Below are 26144 nucleotides of genomic sequence, written 5' to 3' on the forward strand. Positions count from 1 at the left end.
GAAGAGATTAGGTGTGATGCCAGGGAACCCTGCTTCAGGTCCCTGCAGGAGGCCCACCAGCCAGCATCTCCCCTTTCAACAAAGGGACCTAGGTGTCTTTCCCTTAACATATTCAGGGACTCCTGAATATAAGGGTTAACACCAGTGCTTTTGCCACAGAAGAATGGAGATCCCTCACCTTCTCTGAGACCATCAGCTGAACGAGGAAGCAAGGATTTCACCTCTTAGGGCTTTGCAACTGTATTCTGTAGTGAAAACTTCAGCCATGATACAGGTCAGGCACTTCAGCCAGATACTAATTGATCTCTGGGTTGAAGGACACTTTTCTATAGATCTGGAAAGTATGAAATATGGATAAAAGTAGAAAATGGTGTCACAATTATAGTTAACTGAGATGATGCATGTAAAGGACTTATAGCACCAGTGCCTGGGAGATAGTAAGTACCTGTTAGTGTTTAGTTGTTAGTTGTAGTACTATGAGGCTCCAATACCTTGACTACCTGATACAAACGGCTGACTCATTGGAAAGGACCCTGATGCTGGGAAAGATTGATGGCCAAAGGAGAAGAGCACAGCAGTAGATGAGACGGTTAGAAAGCATCACCAATTCAATGGACATGAAATTGGGCGAACTCCGGGAGACGGTAAGGGACAGGGAGGCCTGGCGTGCTACAGTCCATGGGGTCACAGAGTCACACACGACTTAGCGACTGAATAACAACAACAAGTGTTGCTATGAATAGAATGGTGCACAGGAACAAAAACAGCTCAGCAGTTGAGGTGACACATGTATACGGAAAATCTGTTGTGAGCCCCGTACAGGTTGAGTCATCTGGAGGCAATACAACAAAAAAGCATCAGGAGAGTTACGTGGCTGGCACGTGCAAACATTTGGAAAAACGAAGATAGCAGGCAGGCAAGTTCCTGGCAGGTCATAGCTACAGGGATGGTGCGATAGAGGAGGAGACACACAAGTGGGCCTGGATGAATAATGGACTTTAGGAAAGACCTAGAAGGAAAAAGAAAAAGCAAAGAATTCTGAAAAATTGCAAAGTTTGACGGGGCTGGCCAATGAAAGAGGTAAAGGCTTACTAAGACCTTCAAGGCTGAGAAAAAGAAAGAGAGGAATTCAGCGCTGACCAGCTTATTTGCCATCACTACCCAGCTCAGATACCTCATAGCCCCTTTTGGGGACCTGAAGCTCTTCCTACGCTTAAGAGTCTTAAGAAAAACAAGCAAGGCAAGGACATGCAGCAGTAGTGATAAACTTAATCTTCTCACTTTGCTCTGAGTTTAGGGGTGGCAGAGCAAAGCAGAAGATGCGGTATTATGCAGTTCTTGTCATGGGGACATATAGACACTAAATGTAAAGGGGGCCCCACCACCTTAGACAAATATAGCCCAAGAGTCCCTGCCCAAACCCCAGAGCCAAAAGTTTCATTCAGCAGTTGGGTCGGGACCAAATGTCTGGGACTCCTTTCCTGGTTTCCTACCCTTCTCTTCAAGCAAGTCACTGCCTCCTCACCTGCAGCTCCTGCAATCCTTGCCAAAATAATAATGTCACTGATCACGAGAAGTCTGGCCTCTAACCCTTTGCATTTCACGCTTCCTTCATATTGCTAGCTGGCATTCCATTCTATGTTACTTTCACTGGAAGCCTCTGAACCAGAAAATATAAGTTTATTTAAGACTATGAAACATCTGCAGACTTCATCTGACTTCAGGAAGTTTCCCTGTGCGTCACCAATGCCTGGCACTTACTCCTGATGTGTGAAGAGCCTCCTCTCTCCCACCTGCCAGGCCTAATCCTCCCCACTTCCTAGCTCAGCTCCTAACCCCTACATTGCCAAGGACAAGTGAGAGACCAAAAGCGTGCCTGATCCTGGTCTCAAAGCCTGAGATCTTGGTCTCAAAGACTGAGAATGGGGATTCTCTGTCTCAGAAAGTTCTAATCAACTCCACCTATCCTGCAGAAAGACTCACACCTTCCAGTTCCTTTGAATGAGACCTCATGGCTTTTGAGCTGTCCCTTTTCACCAAGTAGATCCATGCTTTTGTTCAAACTCATGCTCTGAACACCTATCTGACTTGCCCCATCCCACCTTTGGCCTCAGATGATGGCCTTGGAGATATATATAGATATGAATAGAACATTTGTTAGTAGCAATATTTCTCTGGACGCCCCTCCCTGCTAGGCTGTGTGAGCGCCTGCAGGCAGGGACCTTGTCATACCCTCTTTGAATTTTCAAAGCATAGTCTGGAGACAATCAGCGAACGTGTTAGGCAGATGAACAGATGTCCAGAGGGATCCTTAGGATCCAGGAGAGGCTGTTGGCCTGTCCATCTCCCTGCTGACAGCTGAGAAGATGGAGTGCGCTGGCTTCTTCAATTAGTCTCTCCCCTCCATTTTGGCAGTGCTTCCAGGTCAAAATGGAGTCTCCTCACTCAACTCCTTTGCATCTATGCCCCGTAACATAGCAGATACCATCCACTGACTGATACAGTCCCTAACTGTGCTTGTGTGTATGTGGGACAATCTTGTCTCCTCAGTAAAACTGTGAGTTCCAAAGGGCAGGGATATTTCTTATCTCAGCACTTATGAGAGCCACAGTAGAGATTTCTGGAGCACGTATTACACAGTAGGCAATACGCTCGGTGTTACATGAATTTTCTCAGCCCTCATAACAACTCTCTGAAGTTTTTATTATTATTGTCCTCATTTTGCAGACGAGAAGACAGAAACACAGAGAACAGATAATTTGTCCAAGATCACACAAGTGGCAAGTGCAACAGCATTCAGTAAATGGCTACCCACCGGAAGGCCGATGAGGTCTGGGGGCTGCACTCTGCCATGCTCTCCCCACCCAGTCCACTCAAACTGCACATTGTCACCGGGCACAAAGTTAGGTTCAGCTCGCCTACACTTGCAAGATTGCTATCACACTGCCAGCAAGTGAATCTGCCCTCAGGGGGCGGTCCCCCTGGCCTCCACCTTTTCTTTAAATTGAAGTATAGTCAATTTACAATGTTGTGTCAGTTTCTGGTATACATCAAAGTGATTCAGTTATATTCACAGTGATTTACACACACACACACACACACACACACACATATGGATATATGGTTTTTCATGTTCTTTCCCATTCTGGTTTATCATAAGATATTGAAAGCAGTTCCCTGTGCTATACAATAGGACCTTGCTATTTATTTTATATACAGTAGTGTATACCTGTTAATCCCAAACTCCTAATTTATCCCTCCCCAGCCCCTTTCCCATTTGGTAACCATAAGTTCGCTTTCTGTATCTGTGAGTCTGCTTCTGTTTTGCAAACAAGTTTATTTGTATCATATGTTAGATTACACATACAAGAGACATCATGGTATTTGTCTTTCACTTTCTGACTTACTTCACTTAGTATGATCCTCTTTGGGTTCATCCATGCTGCTGCAAATGGCAGTATTTCATTCTTTTTTATGGCTGCATGACACTCCATTGTGTAAATATCCCACATTTTCATTATCCACTCATCTGAGGATAAACATTTAAGGTGGCTCCTATGTCTTTGGGGCTTCCCTGGTAGCTCAGATATTGTAAACAATGCTGCTATGAACATTGGGGTGCCTTTATCTCTTTTCATGAGAATCTTCTCCAGACACATGCCTAGGAGTGAGACTACAAGATCATATGCCCCTGCCTGCACCTCGTGCTCTTTGATTCCCACTGGCTGACCTGGAGCCCCTCAGGTACCTGACCTCAGAGCTGCACTTGGCATCACAGCACTGAGACAGCTCTGTGTTCCCATCTGCCCCTTCTCCTCACAAACACAGGCAGTTCAATGTAGTAGAAAGGTCTGGGCAGGGACAGGCGATTCTGTGGTTCTTGAAACTTAGACAGTTGGAAGGGCCCCTTCGCTTAAGAAACAGAATACAAAATTACAGATACAAAATGAAGTTCGCAGCCTCAAAAGGACCTTGAATTAATGAGGAGGGCAGAAGCAGAAGCTGTACCTACTATCGCAAATCCATCTAAGGGCCTGCATTCTAGTCCCAACCCTTCCACTACCATGCTACAGCCTGAGCAATCCCTTTCCTTGAGCAAGCTCAGCTCCCTCCTGGTTCAAGTGAGCGGGCTGGGAGGAGAAAGAGTGGGGGAGCTCTGCAGCCTGTCTCAGCCCTGGAACTCTGAACTCTATCAGCCATGGTCCAAACACTTTCCCAGGCTCCCTGCAACATCACAGAACTGCCCCTGATCCGGGAGGGATGCTACTCCTCCCTCCAGCCCAAAGCATATACTGTATTACAGTAATGAGAGCTTAGCTTGCTTTAAATATCACAAAACAAAAACAACAGCAGCCCTGGTTCATCATCATTCCCTGCCCAGACCACAGAGGAGAACGCCGCCAGACCCACACCAGGGCAGAGATGGAGAGCAGAGCCCACACAGCCCCTTTCAGGAATCCATTGGCCCGTGTCTAGAGCGAAAATCACTCGTGGCAGAGGTTGTGAAGAGCCAGTCAGAGGCAGATCCCACAAGGTCGCTCTGGGACACAGAGGCCCTTAGATGGAGTGAGGCTGGAGGTCAGGGTCCTGGATCCACCACGGCCGAGCTGGTGCCAAGCCTGAGGCTTCAGGAACCGCGGTCTCTCACCTCTGGGAGAGCCAGAGAAGTCCAGCCAAAGGTCTCTGCAGAAGGAGGCTCATCTCCCTCCGGGTCCTGGGAGGCATCCGCTGAGCAGAAGAGCAAGCATTCATCAGAAAGGAAGGAACCGTGGGGACGTGGAAGGGACTTTCTCCCTCAGGGCTCCCCAAAACCAAAGGACAAATCCTCAGGGGAACCTAGCAGACCCTACAAGTTTCATTCTTAAAGCAAGAAATAACTAAACTGTTAAGCTCAGCATGAAGAGACCCTGGTTAACTCATGTTCTATAAAACGGTCTATGACAGATCAGAGGTGCCGTCAGTCATTTGATGTTGACGTGTGTCAAACTGCAGAGTAGGACATGCCCACAGCAACCCTCCACAGACAGGGACGAGACACACACGCACGCTCTGCACATCTGGCTCCCCTGCCCCTCGCGGCTCTCAGGCCATGTGACGCCACTGCTCTAAGGCTGGCCCTGGTGACCAGGGAACATGGCATTTAGAACACATGGGGGTTGCGGCCAGGGAAGAGCCCTTTCTACACCGTGCCAACCCCAGACCCCTAACCTCTAATGCATAATGTTCCCACCAGAGACAGGAGTGACGAGGGGAGTGGCCAGTGATCTGTGTTTGACAGCAAACACACGTGGGCACCTCTTTCCTAAGCCTTGGGCTCTTTTCAGGCTGAGGATGTTGAGTTATTGAGAAATAACTATGCCAGTCAGACATTTTAAAAGGGAAGTGGAAAGTCTGAAGTCAAATGAAGGACTGAGCTCCTTTCACCGGGACCCTGCTCACCAGTGACGACAGGAATGTGCATTGAGATCCAATGGCGGGTGATGTCACCAATCCATGGGGATCCCAGCCTGTTCACAGGGAACAGAACTAGGCTTGAGGGAAACAGAGACTCTGAAGAAGGCTGGTATTGGGTGCAGCAGAAGAAACTACTGTAAAATTCATTACACAGGGAAACCAGGACCCGGAACACCCGGTTCCTAGCACACAGCCTGGCCTACTCTTGAATTTACTCTCCAGTGCAAAGATAGCACTGATCCTTGATCTCTGCTGAATCCCCAACATCTAACAGGCTGCCTGACATGGAGCAAGTGCTCGGGAAATCTATTGAATTAATGTATAGCAGTCTGCCTGCAATGCAGAAGACCTGGGCTCAATCCCTGGGTTGGGAAGATCCCCTGGAGAAGGAAATGGCAACTCCAGTATTATCCCTGGAGAATCCCATGGACAGAGGAGCCTGGTGGGCTACGGTCCATGGGGTCACAAAGAGTCAGACAGGATGGAGCGACTCAGCACAGGCACACACAAGGTGCCCAATAAAGAAGGCTGAGTGCCGAAGAAGACTCTTAAGAGTCCCTTGGACAGCAGGAGATCAAACTAGTCAATCCTAAAGGAAATCAACCCTGAATATTCACTGGAAGGACTAATGCTGAAGCTGAAGCTCCAATACTTTGGCCACCTGATGTGAAGAGCCGACTCATTGGAAAAGACCTTGATGCTGGGAATGATTGAGGGCAGGAAGAGAAAGAGGTGACAGAGGATAAGGTGGTTGGATGGCATCACCAGCTCAGTGGACATGAGTTTGAGCAAACTCCAGGGGATAGTGAAGGACAGAGAAGCCTGGCATGCTGTAGTTCATGGGGTCACAAATAGTGGGACATGACTTAGCAACTGAACAACAACCAATGTGCCTAATAAACTCTTGTTCCCTTTTTTACATTCTTAATCTCCACCACCTCAGGAATTTAAGCTGACTGTGGGTTTGTGAACTGTTCGCCACTTGTGGCTGGAACTCAATGAACAATACTGTTTTGGAGCACACCTGTGTCTCACTTATACTTACCACCCTTCCAACATAACAGCAAGCCTTCCATTGCCTTCCCGTCTCTGAGCTCCTCATTGATTACATTTTCCTTTGGATTGGAAGTTAATTTTTTTAATATGATGCAGCCTTGTCTCTCTTTTTATCCCATTTCTACAGTCCCAAGTATATTCATCCCATTACAAACTCACTGAGATTGGACTGAGTTCTACATCCTTTGTAGACACCATGGCACCCAGCAAGATGCTTTATCTATCTCTGAACAAACCTCACAGCCTCTTTCTCCCAAGATCTGACCTCCATGGTTATACTGAATTCCTCATTACTCAATATGGTCTTTTCTCTTTAAACATCTTTCCAACTTTCAAAAAGAAACAAAAAACTTGAAATATTCATTAACCAGCTTTTATTGAGAACTATACCAGGTACAGTGTGCTAAGTGGTAAAAGAGAAAAAATGAACACACACATTAGAGATCAGAAATGCCACAGTTTAAGCCTCCTTCTCTACTAAGGCCAAAAGAGTTACCTAGCTAAGTGATCTAGTGGAAACAGTGTCTGACCAGCTGCTTAATTAATGGTGTAACCTTGGATGAACTAAATATTCCCCCTGATATCCTATTAATCTGAAAAATAAAGGAGAGGAACACCAAGGACATGCCCGCTCTCATTTTTCGTTCCTTCTTGACAATAAGCAGTACCAAAGTTTATGTAATTACATTCTATGGTAAAGAGTAAAAGTTCTGTAGAATTGAGAGAAGAATGAGAGCTATAAGGTTGAAATCATTGGCAGGTAAAATTTAAACTGCCATTGGCAGTAACTATCCTTAAGCCCACATGGACAAACTGCATACTCAAGACTTTACCAGTGATACACACGCAATGAATTATCTATACTCAGAGTCACATACATGATCTAGTTGGGTTGACAGCATCCAGGCAAAATGAGAGTGATGGACAGGGAAGCCTGGCACGCTATAGTCCGTGGGGTCGCAAAGAGTCAGACATGACTGAGCGACTGAACTGAACTGATAAGACTTTATGTTATGTTGCTCTTGGTCATTTTGCACTCATTGGTTCTAAGGGCTGCAACTATAATTTGATTTCACAGCAGGAGGAAAAAGAAAAAGATCGAAAGAGTGTCTCTTTTTTTTTTTTTTTTCCCCAGATCATGGAAGAATTTAAATTTTTTCAAAGGAGAATGGAAGAAATAATCCAAGATGGAAGACAGAGTGACAGTAATTATAAAGGAGTAAAGATAAGAAAAATGGCTCAGTACTTGATGCACAAGGATGCTGGGAAGAAAAGTAAGATAAAGGAGTAAGAAAAGAACTCAAAATTGTACAACTGGAACTTATAAGAAGAAGGAGACTTTCCTCAGAGAAGGCATATCAGACTTTGTGGAATTCCAAGGAAGAAGAACCTCCAGGATCCACAGGTTCAAAAGTTTAATATTCAACAAGTGGGAAGGGAGGAGAGGATACTTCTCTACAAAGCAACCAAGAGCATTCATTGAAGGAGACTTTGGAATATTTCAACTGGAAAAAAGAAGAATCTACTGGGAGTTGATGGTCTTTATAGACATGATACACTGTCCTGAAGTAGAAGGATCCAGATCATGCAACAGACCTGTAAACTCATAGCTAAGGAAGTTTCAAAGAGGAAGATATTGACCAAAACTAAAGGGGAGCATCCTAAAAATTAGAATCACCCAAAATTGATATGTGTTTCTTTGTGAGGCTATGAGCTCCTCATTACTGGAAGTGCTTATTCAAGTGCTGCTGCTGCTGCTAAGTCCCTTCAATCATGTCCAACTCTGTGCGACCCCACAGACGGCAGCCCACCAGGCTCCTCCATTCACAGGATTCTCCAGGCAAGAATACTGGAGTGGGTTGCCATTTCCTTCTCCAGCTTATTCAAGTAGAAGCTGAATAATCATTTTATTTAGGAGACTGTAGGAAAGAGTCCTTTTCTATGATTAGGCTAATAAAACTTCTAAAGTTCCCTTCCAACTTTAAGAGTCTATATGTCTGTGCACCAGAGTACAGAAACAAGATAACCTAACACAAGGACTTCCCTGGCGGTCCAATAGCTAAGACTCCCAGTGCAGGGGGCCCAGGTTCAACTCCCTGTCAGGGAGCTAGATCCCACGGCCTCAACTAACAGTCCACATGCTGCAGCTGAAAACTCCCTTGTGCGGTAACTAGAGATTCCCTGTGTCCCCACAAAGATCGGAGGTCCTGCATGCTACAACTAAGACTCAGAGCAGCCAGATAAATAAGTAAATATTAAAGCAAAAAGATAAGCTGACACAAGCCTGATATAGAGGACAGAGAGAATTGAAAGAATGACTTATTTTTGCTGATACAGATGAGAAGACTCATGTTACGATAACTTCTGGCCCAAGAATCATATGGCCTGTAGTCGTAGTCGTACAGACTCCCTCACATGTTCACATCGCATGCATGCACACTTCAGAGCTGATCATTGTCCCCTTTCCTTCTATGCACATGCCATACGGCCCAGATTCTGCAGCAAAAGTGGCATCATCAGGACTCGACTCTACTACAGTCAAATTGTTTACAGCAACTTTGAGCTTCAGTCAGAAGTGGGCAAAATTCACCACTCTTCCAAGAACATACAGTCAACCTATTTAATGCCACTTGACAGTTGTAAAGAATAATTAGATTTATTGTAGTTGGTCATAAAATCCTAGCCATTTAGCATTTTAATCTATAAATATACATTGGTAAATTACCAGTTTCTCAGTTCCTGCTCTCATGTCCTGATCTCCCCAAATCTTGAATTATTTATCTGAATTATTCTATCATTGAAATAGAAGCCAATACTGCTCATATCCATAGTGTTAGGAAACTAAAATTGGGTTTTCACCTCCATAAAACTGATAGCATTTGCAGAAATAATGAGTAATGCTTAGAGAAAGGAAATAAAAATAAACTTAAGAGAAGTTGAACACATTGAATATACTCCACATTTGGCTTTTGTTTTCTCATGCTCTGAATGAATCAGATAGGAAATAGAGAAAGACATCCTGTGTCCAGCCACCAGCCTGACAGTTTGTAGCAACCAGATCACACAACCACATTCAGCTTACAACTGTTCTCCAACAACACTCCATACTCTTGAAGGCCAACATCCATAAAAGTAAACAATCCCAAGTTAGAGCAACTATAACAGTCAGGTTTTCACAGAAATTGAATTTGCAATGCAGGACAGAGCAAACACTATTTTTTAAACAACTAACATTAGGGAAGTACCAAAATTAATGCAGAATCAAAATGATGGGATGTAATGAATGCAAGCAGAACCAATATAGATCTTATTAAAGCAATCATTAAATCGCTATGGCCTAGGAAGGCCAGCATTTAGAATTATTAGATGTTTCAATTCAGTTCAGCAAACAGCTTTTGAGATGCCACTGAGAAACCTCCTTGCCCTCTGCTCATGTCCCAGGCTTCACAAGGCACTGATATAAGTTAGCAGTCTTTGCTGGTCCTCTCCTGCATTCCCTGCCAGGGGAGCATCCTGTTGCAGATAATTCTGGTTAAAAAAGTATATGGAGAGCGCCAGAAAGTACCCTCACAACACCCACCCCCAAAACCCCAAAGGATTATAGGTTAAAAGCTCCTTACCCTGTGAATCAGAGCAATGTAAGGCTTGAGAAAACCAACTAATCTCTCTTCTTTTTCCTCTGAAAGCCCAAGACAGGCCTTTAGGAAGAAAGCACATTCTTAAGAGGCCATGACTTGTGGGAGAAGCCTCCAAAGCTAACAATGCGAACAATAAGGGAGGAACTCACTGAACAACCTCCTGAGACTCCCTTGAAGTTCAGGAGGAGAGATGAGCATTGCAAGGTGCCTGTGAGCCTCCCGGTGGTCAGCTTCTGCTGGTGGGCACGTTCCTTCCCGTGACCCTCTCCAGCCCTGAAGATGCATAATCTGTGCCCACACAGCAAGAGGCAGGGGAGAGTCCAGAGGAGGAAAACCTGACCCCTACCATAGGGCTGGACCTCAGCCCAGCTTGAGATAGGTACTAGTCTTCTTTCTCCCCTGAAGAATAATCACCATGGCACATCCAGAATGAAAATAAAGGAGATGGAAGGGTAAGTTAAAACATCCTCAGGGACTTCTCTGGTAGTCCAGTGGCTGAGATTCCGTGCTCCCAATGCAGCGGGCCCGGGTTCGATGGTTGGTTAGGAAAGTAGATCCCACACGGTGCAATGAAGAGTTCATAAGCCACAACTAAAGACCTTGCATGCCCCAACAAGGCTGAAGATCCCACACGGCACAACTAAGACCCAGAGCAGTCAAATAAGTGAACATTCTTCAAAACAATAAAAAAATAAAAAATAAAATATCCTCATACCAGGTAAGCCTAAAGGGGCAGCAGGATTAGATACCTTGAATGAGTCACAGACAATACCTCCCCTGATTTCTTAAATTTTTAAATTCTAATATAGTTAATTTACAATATTGTGTTAGTTTCAAATGTACAACAAAGTGGTTCAGTAGCATATATATTTTTGCAGTTTAATTTCCCTTATAGGTTATACAGTCAGTTCAGTTCAGTCGCTCAGTTGTGTCTGACTCCTTGTGACCCCATGAATCGCAGCACGCCAGGCCTCCCTGTCCATCACCAACTCCCGGAATTCACTCAGACTTACGTCCAACAAGTCAGTGATGCCATCCAGCCATCTCATCCTCTGTCGTCCCCTTCTCCTCCTGCCCCCAATCCCTCCCAGCATCAGAGTCTTTTCCAATGAGTCAACTCTTCGCATGAGGTGGCCAAAGTACTGGAGTTTCAGCTTTAGCATCATTCCTTCCAAAGAAATCCCAGGGCTGATCTCCTTCAGAATGGACTGGTTGGATCTCCTTGCAGTCCAAGGGACTCTCAAGAGTCTTCTCCAACACCACAGTTCAAAAGCGTCAATTCTTCGGCGTTCAGCCTTCTTCACAGTCCAACTCTCACATCCATACATGACCACAGGAAAAACCGCAGCCTTGACTAGACGGACCTTAGAAGATGTTAAATATAGTTCCCTATGCACCTGGCAGCTTCTTAGACCTGAACCCCCGGATGGCTCTGCCTGGACACAGCACCCCACAGAGCTCTGCCATTCATCTGATCTCACCCTCTTCTCAGTTTTCCTCTCAGTCAGCCACCCCAGGGTTTGCTTTCCTTTAACAAGATCTTCTAAGAAGACAGTTCTAAGGCACATAGATGAGAAGACAAATGACAAACATCAGTCGCCAATAAATTCCTATATTCTGTTCTCAGTCTCAGGGAGGATTTATTTAATTGGCACTTGCTAACTTTCTGATCAATAAGTCTAGATTCTCAGAGTTAGGCATGGATAACCTTAGACTGTCTAATGGGCTTCCCCAGTGGCTTTAGCAGTAAAGAATTCGCCTACAGTGCAGGAGACTCAGGAGACATGGGCTCAGTCCCTGGGTCGGGAAGATCTCCAGGAGGAGGAAATGGCAACCCACTCCAGTATTCTTGCTGAGACAATCCCTTAGACAGAGGAGCCTGGTGGGCTGCAGGCCACAGGGTCACGACAAGTCAGACACGACTGAGCGACCAAGCACTCCCTCAGACCGTCTAATGCTATAACTGCTTCTTCACCAATCGTAACATGCAGGATAGCTCCATGCGTGAGTTGCAAGACCTGCAACCAGATCTCCTATCTTTACATCTCAACTCTGATTTCTACCAGCTGTGTGATTTTAAGCAAGTGATGGAATGATTCTGCCTCAGTTTCTTCCTCCAAAACATGGGATACCAATAGCAGAATGGCCTAAAAGGACTGCTGGATTCTAATAGAACAATGCTCAGCTTCAAATCTTAGCTATTATTATTACAACTGGAGCTGTTTAAATGACTGGAGCTTGTCTCATTTCATAGTAAATATATTTTGACTATCCCTAGTGCATGGCTAGGGCTCATACATATAATAATAAATAATCATGACATTACAACCCCTTGGCAGCAAAAAGCAAACATAACAAAGCAAACAAAAAGCTCTACTTCGTTTGCCATTAACAAGCAGCAGTCCAGGTTATCAGATTCAGTCTCTCCCTGAAACATATTTCTGCAAATGTGTCTAATGCTACATTAGTTATAAAGTTACTGGGATACTTCAGCTTGCAGCAGACAACTATGAGAGTCTCTGCAGTTTCAATATCTTCTTAGCAGGACAGATCTCATCACCTTGGTTCTCCAACCTCACTGCTGCTGCTAAGTTGCCTCAGTCGTGTCCAACTCTGTGCGACCCCACAGACGGCAGCCCACCAGGCTCCCCCGTCCCTAGGATTCTCCAGGCAAGAACACTGGAGTGGGTTGCCATTTCCGTCTCCAATGCATGAAGGTGAAAAGTGAAAGTGAAGTCGCTCAGTCTTGTCCAACTCTTCGCGACCCCATGGACTGCAGCCTTTCAGGCTCCTCCATCCATGGGATTTTCCAGGCAAGAGTACTGGAGTGGGGTGCCATTGCCTTCTCCACCAACTTCCCTAGGAGACCACTTAGGCTCTGATAGCTAAGCTGCTCTGTGCAGACCTGGAAGACAGTCCTTGGTTCTTCTTAAAAACAGTCTCTAATTTCATCGCCTCTAGGAAACAAATGCTCTAACCAATGATCCTAATCCATGAATTCTATGAAGTTCACCGAACGAATTAGCAGAGAAAGAGTTGCTTATCAATGTGTTATTTCTTCTCTTCTGTGCTTTCCCCCAAAGATTACGCTCAGACTGCAGATGCATGAGTCCCCACCAATCTCGCCCCAACTCACCCCAGGGGTGATGGGGGATTCAGCAAAAGGAGGAACGAAGGTGAGAGGAGGGGGCTCTGGGTGGACCTCTTATGGAAACCTCAGCAGGGATGTGGAGAGTCTAGGGAGCTAAGTACAGGGATGCAAGGTCCAGAAACGCAGAAGTGAATTCTGGAGCCTGAAGCAGAGGATTAGCCCAGTTAAATAAGTGGGGGCTTTCCGTGTCAGAGGAAACTATTGCTGGGCGGAGGGTAGAGTAGAGAAGAAGGCTGTGAAGCACATGGCCTGCCTCTGATTTCAGCAGGAAGCGCTGGGCAAGCTGCAAGGGTGTGGGTGGGGAGGAGAGGGAAAGGGCCTCTCTTAATAAGGCAGTGGTTTGGGCCCCAACCAGGAGGGTGTAGCTGTCAGTTTCGTTTTGGGCGGGGGATGGGTGAGGTGCTTGTCCAGCAATCACCCCCATCAAATGTGCATCCAATCAGTGTCATTTTTCAAGCTCTCATCCTGCTTTGGCCAAGGAGGCAGGAATGAAAGCCAGGGGCTCAGGCTGAAACTGGAGGGAGCCTGGAGCTCTATGGCAGGCTCTTGCCCTGGAGCTCAGGAAATATGACACCTAGAGAGAGAAACTGCAGGAAAAGAGTCACAGCCAAACAAACACACCCTCAGCCAGAGCGCTGAGCCCAGAGGCCAGAGAAGGGGCCTCTGGCCTTTCAGGGAAAGATGGCCAGCAGTTCTCGTTCTTTCTCTCCAGGATCAATATTTCCTAAAGAGGCGGGACTCTTTTTGCTCACAAAGTATACTTACCTGCCCCGCTCACAATTTAGAAATCTTCTTTTATGAATCCTTGCTTGGTGAAGCTTTTCTAGTGCTATTTGGTGAAAAAGATGGTGCTTCAGGGTCTCCTGCAGGTTAGATGCCCATATTTGCATAGAGTTTGCTGTCACTTCTCTCCTGCCCTTTAACCAGAACTGGAGCATAATGGGTGGACTGTGCCGTGGATAATCCACAGGGATAGATAACCTACCGTAAGATGCATTTAGCTGTAGGATAAGTTAGCTGGTTTGTTTTCTGATATGGGAGACAACAGAGCCTAGTGATTAGGACGCCTGTGCCTTCCAAGTCAGAGAGAATGGGTTTATAACTCAGCGTGACCACTGACCTGCTGTGTAACCTAGGGCAAACCACTCAGCCTCTCTGAGCCTGACGCTCTCATCTAGAAGATGAGGATATAGCTTGATTCCACACAAGTGTTATTAGAGTTAAATAAGATTGTCTCCTTAAAGAAGTTATACTGCTTGGCATACAGCAAATGCTCCAGGCAGCACTAGTGGTAAAGAACTCGCCAAGGCAGGGGACATAAGAGACTCGGTTTGATCCCTGCATAGGGAAGATCCCCTGGAGAAGGAAATGGCAACCCACTCTTGCCTGGAGAGTCCCCTGGACAGAGGAGCCCAGCGGGCTACAGTCCATAGGGGTGCAGAGAGGTGGATACGACTGAAGCGATTTAGCACACACATGCACACACAGTAAAGAGTAGCTATGAGTGTACCTTATGTGCAAATATTTATAATCCTCCAAATAGTCCTGTTAAGCAACTTTTAAAGGTCAATTTGAGAGACCGGCACAGCGTGCCAGCCCCACTTCGCGTCCCTTGCTCTGCTGTCTTCTAATTCTCACGCCTCAGGGGTCAGCAACATCACTTGCCCAAGCACAAATGATCGGCATAAGAAGAGCTACTTTCGCTGTTTCTTTTCCTTTCTCTTGTCTCTCCTACTCTCTCATGTTAAAAGCTTCCATTTCCATATGTGATAAATTAAAAAGAACATCCACCTACCATAGGCCCCCTAATTCACAAAACTAATAAAGTTTACCTTGGAAATTTTTTTTCTAAAAATTTTCCATTTTAGAAATAAGTCACAATAATGATATTGCTCTGTAGCCAGAACAAGACATTTGGTCTCAACATTTGAATTTTTTCACAAATAGATACAAAACTCCCCGAATTGAAGTTTTACATGGTATTGAATGAAATAAGATAATCTTAACATTGAAACATAATATTTATGTGTTTAAGAAATTAAGTTACCTGGAACAAGAACTTAGATACAAAACTGGTCTGACTTTTCTAAGTTAATAAATACTGTTTTGACTGGAAAATATTTCTGTCAGTGACTAACAAAATACTAGACTGTTCTCATACCATAGGGACCTAGTTCAACACACATTCATTCATTTAGCATTTATTGTGCAACTTCTAAATGCAGGAACTGCGCTTACAACTGAGACACAAAACAGAAACAGCTACTTCCCACATGTGTCTTAGAGTTTACCGAGAGGTTGAGAAAAATAAAAAGCAAGTACAGAATGGTGTAAAAGAGCAATGATGGGCAGACGCAGGCTGCAATGAGAGCCCTTGGGAGGATACCTGGCCAACAGTTAAGGGGCAGAAAAAATTTCCCAAAATCAACAACATCAAAGCAAAACCTGCAAGATGTGCAAAGCCTGAAATAAGTAGGTGGGGCAGGGAAAGAAGGCTGCATGCAGTAGCACCCTAGGGTAGAAAGGCCCAGAGGGAAACGGGAAGTGGACTCATTTTTGTTGTTGACTCGTGTAGGAGTACAAGGCACAAGCAGCAAGAAATGAGACCAGAGAGGAAAGCAGGAGACTCTGAGCAAAGGGGGCACCCCATCAGAGGACCAAATTGAAAAAATGGGACATGAGAAGGCAGAATTAAGAAACCATTGTCCGAATAGGCAAGGATGGTGAGGATGGAGAAAAGGTGAAAAGGTTAAGAGATATTTCACTATGGAATTAAATGGATTGATGGCTTGGTGTGAATAAGAGGTGAAGGAGAGAGAGAGAAGCCAAGAGTAAGGCCTGAGTTTCTGGCTTAGGAAGCCAGGGCTCCCACCCCAGGGCCTTTGCACTTACTGTTCTCTCTGCCTGGAATACTCTTTACCATAAACCTTCTGGACTAATCTCTCACCTCTTTCAGGTTCCTGCTCAACTACCACCTTATCAAAGAGTCTACTTCACCCTATATAAACCTAATTTAGTTTAGTACCCGAATCTTCATCCCAGGCCAATTACTCTCTATTCTCTAAACCCCTAATAGTACTCCAGAGCATTTATCACCACCTGACATTTTATGTATTTGCTCAACTGCTCTTCTGTCCACATGAAAATACGCACTCCATGAGAGCAGCGTTTTTTTTTCCTATTTTGTTCCTTATTTATCCACAGGATCTAAAATAGCTCCTGGTTACTCTCAATATATCTTTTAATGTTTAATGGTTAAATTCGCAGAGGTAGAAAACACTGAAAGGGAAAACACAGAAGTGGTCTAAGAAAACACACATTCACTTCTATGTCTAACACTTGGGTTCAGAAGCTCCTTCGTTTTTCAGTCAATGAAAATATAAGACATACAGAAAGGTACACAAACCGTACATATATCACTTGATGAATTATAACAAAATGTTATTAGCATGCAGCACCAGACATAAAACATCATCAGAGCCCCCAGCACGGTCCTCCCAATCACTAACGCTTTTGCTCCTCCCCAAAGGTAACCAGGAAACTGACTTCTAACCCCATCAATAGTTCTGCCTGTTCTTGAACTATTAACAAATATAAATGGAATAATGTCATTTGTATTCTTTGTGTCTTGCCCCTTTCACTTAATATTAGATTTGTGAGATTCATCCACGTTGTTCTATGAAAAACACTTTCTTCTTTTTTTGTGGCTGTTTGGGATTGTCACAACTTATTTTCTATCAACAAACACCTGGGTGTTTTGAATTGGGAGCCATTACTACAGATGCTGCTATGAACATTCCAGTATATACCTTTAGGTGAACATATGCATTTGGGGGAGTGGGAAGGGTGGGCTATATGTCTAGGAAAATAAGTGCTGGGTTGGGTCATAGAGTATGTATGGGCTTCCCTAGTAGCTCAGCTAATAAAGAATTCCTGTGTGGGGAAGATCCCCTTGAGAAAGGATAGGCTACCCACTCCAGTATTCTTGGGCTTCCCTGGTGGCTCAGACAGTAAAGAATCCGCCTGCAAGGCAGGAGACCTAGGTTCGATCCCTGGGTTGGGAAGATCCCCTGGAGGAAGGCATGGCAACCTACTCCAGTATTCTTGCCTGGAGAACCCCATGGACAGAGGAGCCTAGTGGGCTGCAGTCCACAGGGTTGCACAGAGTTGGACACGACTGAAGCAGTTAAGCAGCAACAGCATAGCGTTATGTATATGTTCAATTTTAATAAGTCCTACCAAAAAGTGATCAAAATAATTGGATTAATTCCAAATCTCATCTGCAATGTATTCCATATGTTATTTTCCACTGCTCTAAATCCTCAACAATACTTAATAGAGTAAGTCTATTTAATTTTCTTGGTGGGTGTTTGTGGGTATTTCACATTCCCAAAGACTAGTGAAGGTAAGCATATATTCATATTTGCTATTTGGAGATCCATGCTTATGAAGTTGCTGTTCAAGTCTCTTTCCATTTTGCTGTCTTTGTTTTATTGACTTGGGAGGATTACTAATTCATTCTGAATACAAGCTCTTCATTGATTTTAAGTGCTGCAAATAGTTTTCCTTATTCTATTATTCGTCTTTCACTTTCTTAACACTGCCTCTTGATGAACCTAAATTCTTAACTTTGATGTAATTCTCTTTATCAATCTTTTCCCTTACAGTTCCTGCTTTCTGTGACTTGGAAGAATTCATAAAGGAGGATATGGGGAAAGCAGAAAAACGAAGACAAAGGGAAAGTGTTTTGGCAAAGAAGGGATAGTGTCAGCCAAGGCAGAGATGTGTTCCTAAGACCGGAAGAAAAGGTTAGCCAAGGAAGATAACAACAGACTGAGAGGGACCTTAAAATTGGCCAAGGTGTTTCCTTTTGACCTGAAGACAATGGGGATGCTTTAAGGTCCTATCTCTACCTAACTGCCTTCCTTACACATCTTTTCTGCCCCTGCAGCTCAGAATTGTGCACATCACAGAATTTAACCACTCTCTCCCATGACACCTTTCTACCTTCTACATGCTTCTATCTCACCTTTTTCATACTGCATTGCAATTTGTCTATGTTCCAGTCTAAACTGACAGCTTCTGGAAAGCTTCAGGCACCAGCAACAGAGTATAGGATCAGCTTGCATAGATTCATGAGAGCTGACTTAAATTCTTAAGAATTCTGCAAGCCTGTTGACATTATGTCAGTAGCTTGAAATCAACCATGGTATTTTATTTTATTTTATTTTTTAACTAGTGTTTTTTTAAAACAACAGGAGTATTTTTACACTGTGGAAATCAGCAAATGCTACAAATCAGGGCTCCTCCCTCCCCACAGAACCTGTTGTTAATTATTTACCAGCACACCACTAGACACAGGTCTTATTCATCTCTACACTTTTGTCACTGAACACAGTGCTTGCTCCAACATTTATTGAATTAAATTGCATTTTTTCACAATACCTATCACTCCCTTTAGAATCCCAAGTAAATAAATTCTCTTTATAATTGGACATTATGCTAGGTGAAATGTCAAACACAGAAAGATAAGCACTATGCGACTCCCTTTATGCAAAGTATATACAATAGTCATAATCATAAAATCAAAACATGGAATGGTGTTTACCAGAGGCTGGAGGAGGTAGGGAAGGGAAATAGAGAGTTATTAATCAACAGGCATAAAGTTTCAGTTCAGAAATAGGATTACACTCCAGAGATCTGCTGTCCCACATGGCACCTACAGTCATGAACAATGTGGTGTATACTTAAAATTTTATCAGAGGGTAGATTTCATGGTCTTGTCAAAAAAATTTTTTTTAATTCAGAGAATTCTGCTCTCTGCTCCTTCAGTGGATAAATTATGCTTGTTCACTACGCATGGTTGATACCATCTCTGAGAGTTTATATGAGTCCCCAAAATAATTAAGGACAGCATGGGCAACGCATAAGCAAGTGCCAGGTAAAGTGAGCTTGAGAAGCCCATCTTCCTGAAGCCCAGTTCTCAGGAGGCACTTGTAAGCCAGTTAGTGCTCCTAAGGGGTCTATAAAGCACAATTTCCCGTACAGATCTCAAAGTACAAACAGCCCAGACATTTCTTAGAGACAAAAGCTTCATCTAGGCCACTCACAAGGCCACTGAATGAGGAGGAGCCTGTGGACCTCTCTTTCCTGTACGCAGGCATGCTCTTTGATGATCCCTCCATTAACAGGATGGGGAAATGTCAGATGGCAAGAGAACTCATGACTCACGACGATGTCCTGGTGGGGAAAGGGTTTTCAGTAAAAGGCATGCGTAAAGTTTTACGTGCCACACAAACCCGAGGGCCAAAACTTGGTGAAAGAATGAACACAAATGAGACACAATGCCAGCATTTCAAAGCAACGGGAAATTTAACTGCCAATCCCTTTGTTGTTAGAGTGAGACACCATTCTGATGATTCTTCAAGGAAAGAATGCCGAGGACTGGGGGCTCGGCATGTAAGAATCTCCCTAGGGGTAGGGGTGAGGGCCTGTGTGATTCAAAACAAAAATTACTCAACATTATAATTGCTTTATTTTTAGTCATGGTAACTCAATTACTTGGAAATTTCAGAAACCATTAGGAAAAGCGTAATGTTTATGTTTATAAAAAGAGGCATGGGTTTTCAAAAGGACGAGAAATGTTTTTTAATATATTTTAATTCTTGACTTTTAAAGATGAGGAAACCGAATTCAACTGTAAACTGTGCAAGAGCACGGACCAAGCCTGTCTCCTTCAGCAGGATTTGCCCAGCACTAAGCGTGCCTGGCACACAGTAGGTGTGCTATAAACAGTGGCTGAATGAATGAATGAAGACGGGAGGAAAGGCCAGGCTTGGCCAGCATCACACATGCGGACATTGTGTCAGAGCTGGCAAGACTGTGCTAACCCCAGTGATCTTTCCACCCTAAGGTGGTGGTTAATTAAAAACATGGACTATGGAGCCAGACTGCCTGGGTGCCTAGACCAGCCCCATGACAAGCTGTGTGACTACGAGCAGTTTATATAACATCCCTGAATCTCAATTTCCTCTTTCATAAAATGGGAATACTCATAATCCACTCCCAGAGACCAGTTGTGAACATAAGGTGAGAAAACCCAGGGAAAGAGTTTAGAAAGTGCCCAGCTCACAGGATGTGCTCAATATTCAATGGCCATTATTATTAGCTGCAAATAATAAAGTGGGACTAAATGATCTGAATCCCTAATGGTTCAGCATTGTCTTCTGTGGGAGGACAGAAACGCTTTGGAAAATTTACCTGAGACAAAACCTTGAAGCGTTACTTATAAATGACACTTTATATTTCTTCCAGAAGTCCATCAAGTTCACACAAGCACAAAGACTACCGAAACCCAAATAAATGAGGCCAGTGAGACAGTCTTTGAGGGAAGGTCCTGTGTCATTTGTCCCTTTATCCCCTATAAAGTATAGCGGAAGGGAGGTGGGATAGCCTGGTGGTCAAGAGCACAGAGGCTGGGCCTCAACTGCCTAGGTTTAAATCCTAATTCCTTTATTTGTTTACTGTGTGACCCAGGCCAAATTATGTATCCTCTCTGTGCCTTTGCTTCTTAATTGTAAAATGAGTTTAATAACTGCATCTACCATATGGGATTGTGGTGAGGACGAGGAAGTGGCTGATTCTTAGATGGCGCTAACAGCCATCACCACACACAACAGACATTTGTATGAAATCATATGCATTGCCATGACTTCAGCCACATAATGGACAGTGTCACTGTCTTGCCATTGGCTCTCTTTGCAATGGTTGATCATGTTACAACCAGCACCAGAGTCATGGTCCAAATCATTAGTGTAGCCCTGACACCACACCAAAGAGATGCACTGCTGCTGCTGCTGCTAAGTCGCTTCAGTCGTGTCCGACTCTGTGCAACCCACCCCATAGACAGAGCCCACCAGGCTCCTCTGTCCCTGGGATTCTCCAGGCAAGAACACTGGAGTGGGTGGCCATTTCCTTTTCCAATGCATGCATGCAAGCTAAGTTGCTTCAGTCGTGTCCGACTCTGTGCGACCCTATGGACAGCAGCCCACCAGGCTCCTTTGTCCACTGGATTCTCTAGGCAAGAATACTGGAGTGGGTTGCCATCTCCTTCTCCAAAAGAGATGCACTGAATAATACAAACACCAACACTGATTACTGGAACAAAGTCCAGTCAAACAAACTGAATTAAGGAACCAAGATTCCCTGGCAGAATGATGTAACAATGTTTCCCAAGGAAAACAAACCCATCAAGGTACCAACGCATTGACAAGAGTCTAAGGACAGCCATCACCACAGCCAGAATCAGTCAAGACACGATTGGCAGATGGCCAGGGCCCCGGGGAGCTGGGCATTCCTTTCCACCATCTGTACTTTCCTGGACCATCTCCAGCCAGTGTTGTGGCAGCCATAACAAATAATTTCGACCCAGGACAGCTTTTGGATTATCCTGTCCACTAACACTTCTCAGGATATCACTGCTGTGTGAATCACAGCAGAGTCTGCCTTACAGACATCCATAACTCACACACAGTTCAGATGTTTAATAGAAACAGTCTATAAATGCTTTGCAACTAACAGAGTTTGAACTCGATAACCTTGAAGATTTTATAGAGAGTACAGCATTGTGGTTAAAAGCCTAGTCTCTAGTGCCAAGTGCTGTCTGAGTTCAAATGCTGGCTGAATCATTTCCTTACTGTAGATGAGATACTTAACCTCTCCGGGCCTCAGCTGCTTTATCAGTAAATTATAACAATTATATCTACAGCATATAACTTCTGTGAGACTAAAGGAAGTAACATGTAAAACACTTAGGAAGTCTCAGACAACTAGTAATCGCTATAGACAGACCAGCTTTGACAAGCACACAGCTTACACTGGCTGGTGAAGGCATCTGTGCAAAGGAAGAGAAAGGAAACAGAAGATGCCTCACAGTGTACAGAACAGGAGACTATGTCCATCTGTGTGTGCTGGCACTTGGTGGGAGAAATGTTAGTCTCGTTTGTTTCAGCCTTAACCCATGCCCAAGGATTCCCGTTGCTTAAGTCACTTAGAACGTATCAGAGTAAAAGTTCTTTCAATTGCCTCCATCCTTCTGCTTGCATAATACTGGAGTCACAGAACCAGTCTCATTCAAAGTTTCCAAAACAATCACCTTTGCACTGAGTCAGCCTGGAAACTTTTAGTAGATGGGGTTGCAGTTTCTAAACGCTTACAGTGCAAATACCAGATGCTCACCTACATCATATCTTGCTTGCTTCTCTGGTTGTACCAATATATAAATGGGGAGCCACATAAATGATCCACTCAGTTGCCCCATTAATGCTTGGTATGTGTACTCTGCACTCAGTGGCTCAGTCATGTCTGACCCTTTTGTGACCCCATGGACTGTAGCCCTCCAGGCTCCTCTGTCCATGGAATTTTCCAGGCAAGAATACTGGAGTGGGTTTCCATTTCCTTCTCCAGGGGATCTTCCTGACCCAGGGATCGAACTCACATCTCTTGTGTCTCCTGCATTGGCAGCCAGATTCTTTACTACTGTACCGCCTGGGAAAAATAATCATTATTCATTATGGGATCAGGTTAGCAACTATATTGGGGTCAGAATTGGTGAGTTCAAGTTCTTAGACTTCACAACTTCTCTATCTCCAAACTGACTCAGGAAATAGCATCTCCGGTTCAGATCCTAAAGCATTCCCTACATCCCCAGTAGATTTGTATCCCCATAGTCAACAACAAGACTGATATACATGTTCACTACAGGTCTGTATGAAGCTCCAGGTAACCCACAGGTCTGTAATGAATAGGACACAGTCCCTTTTCTTTTTTAATTGTATTTTTTTAAAATTTTATTGGAGTATCGTTTCTTTACAATGTTGCATTAGTTTTTGCTGTATAGCAAAGTGAATCAGTTATCCATATACACATATCCTCTCTTTTTCACATTTTCTTCCCATTTAGTTCACCACAGAGCACTGAGTAGAGTTCCCATAAGTCAATCCTAGCCTACCAATTCATTCCACCCCTCCTTCTTGCCTTGGTATCCATATGTTTGTTCTCTACATTTATGTCTCTACTGCTGCTTTGCAAATAAGTTCATCTTTACTATTTTTCTAGATTACACATTTAAGTGATATTATACAATATTTGTTTTTCTCTTTCCGACTTACTTCACTCTATACGACAGTCTCTAGATCTGTCCATGCCTCTACAAGTGGCACTAATGGGTTCCTTTTTATGACTGGGTAATATTCCATTTTATATATGTACCACATCTTCTTTATCCAATCCTCTATCAATAGACACTTTGGTTACTTCTACGTCCTGGCTATTGAAAGAGTACTTCAGTGAACTTCAGGGTGCATGACTTTTTAAAATATGGTCGCAGTCCATCTTCTTTACTTGTTATTTGCCTGGCACTGCCTGGTGCTGAATGAAATGCCTAGCATGTGTACTCACCACCGTTGCTGTTGTCCAGTTGCCAAGTCGTGTCTGACTCTTTGCGACCCCATGGACTGCAGCAGACCAGGCTTCCCTGTCCATCACGAACTCCCAGAGCTTGCTCAAACTCATACCCATCGAGTCAGTGATTCCATTCAACCATCTCATCCTCTGTTGTCCCCTTCTGCTTTCAATCTTTCCCAGCATCAGGGTCTTTCCCAATGAGTCAATTCTTCCCATCAGGTGGCCAAATATTGGAGTTTCAACTTCAGCATCAGTCCTTCCAATGAATATTCACAACTGATTTCCTTTAGGATTGACTGGCTTGATCTCCTTGCAGTCCAAGGGACTCTCAAGAGTCTTCTTCAATGCCATAGTTCAAAAGCAATCAATGCTTTCTTTATAGTCCAACTCTCACATCCATACATGACTACTGGAAAAAACCATGGCTTTGACTAGACAGACCTTTGTCAGCAAAGTAATGTCTCTGCTTTTTAATATGCTGTCCAGGTTGGTCACTGAGTCAGTGAAGCTATCTAACTATGTCACCTTCTGCTCCCTTCTCCTTTTGCCTTCAATCGTTCCCAACATTAGGATCTTTTCCAATGAGTCAGTGCATCGCATCAGGTGGCCAAAGTACTGGAGTTTAGCTTCAGCATCAGTCCTTCCAATGAATATTCAGGGTTGATTTCCTTTAGGATTGACTATTTTGATCTCCTTTCAGTGCAGGGGACTCTCAAGACTCCTCCTGCATCACAATTTGAAAGCATCAGTTCTTCAGCGCTCAGTCTTCTTTATGGTCCAACTCTCACATCCATAAAGGATTACTGGAAAATCCATAGCTTTGACTATACAGACCTTTGTCCGTAAAATGACTCTCTGCTTTTTAATACCCTGTCTAGGTTTGTCATAGATTTCCTTCCAAGAAGCAAGCATCTTTTAACTTCATGGCTACAGTCGCTGTCAGCAGTGATTTTGGAGCCCAATAAAATATTTTTCTACATCCACTTTTTCCCCATCTATCTGCCATGAAGTGAAGTAGTGCATTACATGATTATATTTATTTATTTATTAAAATGTTAAGCTTTAAGCCAGCTTTTTCACTCTTCTCTTTCACCTTCATCAAGAGGCTCTTATTTCCTCTCTGCTTTCTGCATTAGGGTGGTATCGTCTGCATCTGAGGTTATTTCTCTAGGTAATATTGATTCATCCACTTTTTCCCCATCTATTTGCCATGAAGTGAAGTAGTGGATTACATGATTATATTTATTTATTTATTAAAATGTTAAGCTTTAAGCCAGCTTTTTCACTCTCCTCTTTCACCTTCATCAAGAGGCTCTTTAGTTCTTCTCTGCTTTCTGCATTAGGGTGGTATCGTCTGCATCTGAGGTTATTTCTCTAGGTAATCTTGATTCCAGCTTGTGATTCATCCAGCCCAGCATTTTGCATGGTGTACACTGCAGAAAAGTTAAATAAGCAGGGTGACAATATACAGCTTTGATGTACTCCTTTCCCAATTTTGAAACAGTCCATTGTTTCATGTCTGGCTCTAAGCTTCTTGACTCACATACAGGTTTCTCAGGAGACAGTTAAGGTGGTCTGGTATTCCCATCCCTTTAAGAATTTTCCATAGTTTATTGTGATCTACACAGTCAAAGGCTTTAGTATAGTCAATGAAGCAGAAGTAGATGTTTTTCTGGAATTCCCTTGCTTTTTCTATGATCCAACAAATGTTGGCAATTTGATCTCTGGTTCTTCTGCCTTTTCTATACCCAGCTTGTACATCTTGAAGTTCTTGGTACACGTACTGCTGAAGCCTAGCTTGAAGGATTTTCAGCATAACCTAACTAGCATGAAATGAGCATAACTCTATGGTAGTCTGAACATTCTTTGGCACTGCCCTTCTTTGGGATTGGAATGAAAACTGACCTTTTCCAGTCCTGTGGCCACTTCTCAGTCTTCCATATTTGCTCACTTACTGAGTGAAGCAACTTAACAACATCATCTTTTAGGATTTTAGAAAGTTCAGCTGGAATTCTATCACTTCCATTAGCTTTGTAGTAATGCTTCCTAAGGGCCACTCAACTTCCCCTTGAGCCAGTCTCCAGGATGCCTGGCTCAAGATGAGTGACTACACCACAGTGGTTATCTGCATCTTAAGAGCTTTTTTTATAGTTCTTCTGTGTATTCTTGCCACCTCGTCTTAATCTCTTCTGCTTCTCTTAGATCCTTACCATTCTGTCCTTTATCATGCCTATCCTTGCATGAAATGTTTCCTTGATATCTCCAATTTTCTTGAAGAGATCTCTAGTCTTTCCCATTCTACTGTTTTCCTCTACTTATTTACACTATTTATTTAAGAAGGCCTTCTTATCTCTCCTTGCTATTCTCTGAAACTCTGAATT

The 26144-nt window shown here is 43.8% G+C and overlaps 1 protein-coding gene across 4 annotated transcripts in view; it reads right to left on the reverse strand.

The window, feature by feature from the left end:
• Positions 1 to 26144, reverse strand: part of DDR2 (discoidin domain receptor tyrosine kinase 2) — a 182638-nt gene that overhangs the window by 95233 nt on the left and 61261 nt on the right. The window contains exon 1 of one of the 4 annotated variants that reach the window (XM_027527255.1): positions 179 to 275. The exons of the other annotated variants lie outside the window; for them this stretch is intronic. Coding sequence (XP_027383056.1) covers positions 179 to 193 — 15 coding nt within the window. The 5' untranslated portion in view covers positions 194 to 275. Of the gene's footprint in view, positions 1 to 178; positions 276 to 26144 lie in introns of those variants that run through there. 4 annotated transcript variants of the gene reach the window in all.

This window comes from Bos indicus x Bos taurus, chromosome 3 (genome assembly GCF_003369695.1).
Source record: "Bos indicus x Bos taurus breed Angus x Brahman F1 hybrid chromosome 3, Bos_hybrid_MaternalHap_v2.0, whole genome shotgun sequence".
Taxonomy (NCBI): domain Eukaryota; kingdom Metazoa; phylum Chordata; class Mammalia; order Artiodactyla; family Bovidae; genus Bos; species Bos indicus x Bos taurus.